Below are 4,836 nucleotides of genomic sequence, written 5' to 3' on the forward strand. Positions count from 1 at the left end.
CATGGGCTTCAGTAGTTGTGGCACGTGGGCTCTAGAGCACAGGCTCAGTAGTTGTGGCGCACAGGCTTAGTTGTTCCACAGTATGTGGGATCTTCCCAGACCAGGGCTCGAACCCCATGTCCCCTGCATTGGCAGGTGGATTCTTAACCACTGCGCCACCAGGGAAGCACCAGATCCCTTGTTCTTGAGGTCAGGTCACGGGCAGGTCACAATGTTCCTGTAAACCTCCACCAAAACAAATGTTATTCTCTGTTCTGACAAGAAAGGGCAAGGTCCTAAGGCTCAGCTTTCACCCTCTGAGGCCCAGGCCCTGGCTAAGAGGGAGTCCCTGGGCGGGCCAGTTACCCTGCATGGGAACGTTCGTCCAGCACTTGGTCTGGGTCTTTCCACCAGTGCCCAGGCTCGACCAGTGGGTGGCCATGGAGAGGGCTCTGGAGCTCTGCAGGACACAGCCCTCAGCCTGTCCCCAGGACCCCCAGCTCACCTGCCAGTCCTGAGGCTGGAGGGCCTGGAGGGCCCTGGGGAGAAGGCCACGATCTGCCTCTTACCATACTCTGCCTCCAGGACCTGTGTGACTGACTGTTACATGTGTGGGACCTCTAACCACCATGCTAAGGGTCACACACTAGCAACTTCATGCCTGCCCCGCCCCTGTTACAGGCTTACATCATTAGATCCTCCTTGAACCCTATATGATCTAACCGGGACTGTCATGGCGCTATTCAAATCGTATGTATATTAGCAAAAGTGTGGTAACATATACTAAAATGTGGTAATTCATTCAGGTTTCAGTATAATGTCCCCCTTCACCTAGTTTCTTTCTCCTTTCACCTATTCCTCTCTTGGCTACATGCAAAAATGCTACTCGTCAAGGATCATTAACTCCGTGACTTCATGTAACAAGATTCAAACCCCATGTCTATTGTCTTGTGTTTTAACTGTAAGAACTTGTAGCTTGAGTGTGCCTGGTGCTTGGATGCACCTGGTCTTCCTTCAAGGTAGTGTAGATTGTTGCTAAGTTACTGGATTCTTTTCTTGAGTGCTCATTAGCTTACAGCAGTCTCCCAAACTCCCTTAAAATTCCCTCTTTGTCTTTAATCCTCTGGTGGGATTTCTAAACTATTTAATTATCCTACTCTATCCCTATTTCATTTTCACTGCTGAATAATACTCCATTATGCAAATATACTATAATACATTTATCCATTGTTGTGTCAATAAATAATTTGGTTGTTTTCGTTTGGGGCCATTGCAGATAGTGAGTCTATGAGCACTCCTGAGCATATCTCTAAATATATATATATGGATATGTATATATATATTATAAATATAAGCACTATATATATAGTGCTTATATTTTTAAAAAAATATGACTAGAAGATGTGAAGATCAATGAATATAGATTTCTGAGAAGATCCTGAAATGGACTTTGTTTTTCTGGACTCTTCTTGAAGTTACGATTGATTTTCTTTTGTCTGATATTATCTCAGGCTTTCCTTTTCCAAGGTGCATGCATATCACCAACACTACTCTTCAGCCTATCAGTCATGGTTAGCATCACATGTTGGCTTTTGAAAGGAAAAGTGAGAGAAGAGAGGTTTGATTGTGTTTTTGTTCAAAAATGGAAGTGAGGCTATGAGAAAGGGAGAATATTTGATGAGGGAACCATTACAAGAATGCAGAGGCAAGGAAAAGTGACAGTAAATTAAAGAAGACACATAGGTACATGTGAAAAAGGAATTTCCTGTATAAGTAAATGTGAATTCATAATTAGAAAGGGAAAGAAGAGACTTGAATATGAACACAAGAAAGGATGTGGAAACAGAAATTGCTAGGTCAAACAGCCTTCTGCACCAACCTCTAGTGGGTCTACTAGGCCAGAGCATCTATTTGTTGAATGCAGGATATTCAAGATGGGCAGAGGGAAAGAGGGGCAATGACCCACCAACTGTATCTATAGGAATTAATGTCAGGCATCTGCAACTCTGAGGGTACCTCTCTTTTCCCAGATTCTAAAATAATATCTCCCTTTCCTCCTTCCTCACCTCCTCCCATCTCAGCAAACATTAAAATCATTGATGATTCTATTCCCATTCCTTGTGGCCAGCTCTCTCACACGATTGTCCTTCACCCACCAGGAATTATGCACTTTGGCAAACACTGCACAGCAGAATCGTTCCATGCTGACTGCACAGACATAACCATGGAGGGCCCCCTGCTTGTGTACTGCAACGAATTTTGTGGCATATTTTATCTCACGCCTCTGTGTACAGAAATGATGGACTGGTAACTTCCTAATATAGCGATCAGTAGAAGCCCTCAAGGTGGCAAGATCTGTTTTCTCTTTTTCACATCCAGTGACTTGATGGGTCTCATCATGCAGGCCAAAAAATACTTACCCTACCTCAGTGTTTGCAAATGCAGAAACACACTTGGGTAAAGCATTGTGTCATCTCTGTTGAGAACATCTTAAATTCAACACGTGTGGACTTAGTAAAGTTGAACTTTTCCTGGTACTGAAGGTGGTGAGTGCTATCAAATAAAGCAGAAGCTGAAGCCTTTATGTTACCTTCATTTTGTACACGAACCTGAAATTTCTGTGGACTTAATGAATTGGAATCATTAATATTTGTAAGAGTCTGAATCCTGCCTTTGGGGAATGCCAGTGCTTCCTGAGAATTCATGACATTAGTACATGTTCTATGTCTGTGGCACAAAGAGGAGCACAGGTAAGCAAATCATATACCAGAGGCCTTTGGCATCCATGATTTCACAAAGATCAAAAAGAGATATCCCTGCTGCATCTCATCTAAATAGCCTTTGAAAGTTGAAGGCAGATACAATCCTACTCCATGACTATCATAATTATAGTCTTTGTTCTCAGTCTCAGCCTTGACCACTCCCCCTCCGGAATTCAGCAGAGCACATATAGCATGCACGATGCTTTCATGCTGTTTCTTCTGCAGTTTAGGGTTCATTCCACTCCTTTGCTCATTCCCAGGGGTGACTTTTCCTGCATTTAAAACATACAAAGTTCATTTCCAAATCAATTTTTTTAAAATAAATTTATGTATTTTTATTTTTGGCCACATGGAGTGTTTGTTGCTGCGCGCAGGCTTTCTCTAGTTGCAGCGAGCAGGGGCTACTCTTTGTTGCAGTATGTGGGCTTCTCATTGAGGTGGCTTCTCTTGTTGCAGAGCATGGGCTCTAGGCACGCGGTCTTCAGTAGTTGTGGCTCACGGGCTCTTGAACGCAGGCTCAGTAGTTGTGGCATGGGCTCAGTAGTTGTGGCTCACGGGCTCTACAGCACAGGCTCAGTAGTTGTGGAACATGGGCTTAGTTGCTCCGTGGCATGTGGGATCTTCCTGGACCAGGGCTTGAACCCATGTTCCTTGCATTGGCAGGCGGATTCCTAACCACTGCACCACCAGGGAAGTCCCTCCAAATCAATCTTGAGACTCATCTTCTCAGCACTTTTCCTGTTCTTACCCTGAAATGTTCTAAAAAACAGGAAGATACACCATTAGAATAGGCCAAGGATAGGGAAGGTGGGAAAATGGACAGTTTGAGGCCATTCTTCTGAAGTTGTTCACTTCATTTATTCCCACAGAGCTTGAGGCCAGATTCATGCAGGGATTAAGTATGCAGGGCAGGTTGAGGAGCTAAGTCTGGTGGAAGCCCACTGCCACCAGAGAAACGGTCAAGAGGTGATTTTTATGCTGTGATTTTGGTAACAGTTTCTGCCAGGTTCTCCTTGGCAATTGAAGAGCTTTCAGGGTGTCTCTAGGGTGTGCTGATGTGTATTGTTTTTCTTGGTGCTTTGTCTTTCCTCTCTCACTGAGACCTGGGCAGTCTCAGATTATCATTATTATTTTTAATAAGTTTATTTATTTTATTTATTTATTTTTGGCTTTGTTGGGTCTTCATTGCTGTGCACGGGCTTTCTCTAGTTGTGGCGAGTGGGGGCTACTCTCTGTTGTGGTGCGCAGGCTTCTTATTGTGGTGGCTTCTCGTTGCAGAGCACGGGCTGTAGGCACGCAGGCTTCAGTTGTTGTGGCTCGCAGGCTCAGTAGTTGTGGTGCACGGGCTTAGTTGCTCCGCGGCATGTGGGATCTTCCCGGACCAGGGCTCGAACCTGTGTCCCCTGCATTGGCAGGTGGATTCTTAACCACTGCGCCACCAGGGAAGGCCTCAGATTACTTTATAGCCCAATTTTTGGAAGCAGAAAATCTGATTGAGTTGATAATTTATCCTTATTGTAATGGAACAGATTCTTTAGCTTCCTCTGGTTCGTGCAGTTCCCATCTTGTGAAAAAAAAATGTATATCATATACTTTAATATATTATATGTTTTTGTAATAGAAATTTATTGTATACGTTATATATATGTATTTATATATATTTATTTATATATATATATATATAAATTTGTTTGGAACTTACAAATTATTGACTATTTGTTTGGAACAACCAGGCTGTCAGGTTGAGGTGGGTTTCAGCATTTCCTAAATGCAGTCCAGTTGTCCCAGCAAATAGGACTGGAACCATTGGATATCTTCATACAAAAGAAATGAACCTCAACTCATATTTACGCCACTTACAAAAATATACTTAAAATGTATCATAGACCTAAATGTAAAACCTAAAATCATGTGGAAATAAATGAAGACTGCCCACATGAGAACAAGCAGAGGCTATTTTCTCAGAGCTCACTATATCAAGGGAATTGGCCACCATCACTTATGATGGCAGAAACTCAAGCACAGGCAGAGGAATGTGGAAGCTTTATAGTGAAAAGAGAGAGAGAAGGCTCAGGGATGCTCTGATCTGAGTTTG

The 4,836-nt window shown here is 43.2% G+C and overlaps 1 protein-coding gene across 1 annotated transcript; it reads right to left on the bottom strand.

The window, feature by feature from the left end:
• Positions 1 to 1,643: 1,643 nt before the first annotated feature.
• On the bottom strand, positions 1,644 to 3,281 carry LOC309976208 (schlafen family member 5-like). Its single transcript, XM_082861771.1, is given in 4 exon segments — positions 1,644 to 2,395; positions 2,399 to 2,434; positions 2,436 to 2,738; positions 2,742 to 3,281. Coding segments are annotated over 4 exon segments (915 nt in total). The 5' UTR covers positions 2,979 to 3,281; the 3' UTR covers positions 1,644 to 2,056.
• Positions 3,282 to 4,836: the final 1,555 nt, after the last annotated feature.

The sequence above is a fragment of the Leucopleurus acutus genome, assembly GCF_964270905.1.
Source record: "Leucopleurus acutus genome assembly, chromosome: 19".
Classification (NCBI taxonomy): Eukaryota; Metazoa; Chordata; class Mammalia; order Artiodactyla; family Delphinidae; genus Leucopleurus; species Leucopleurus acutus.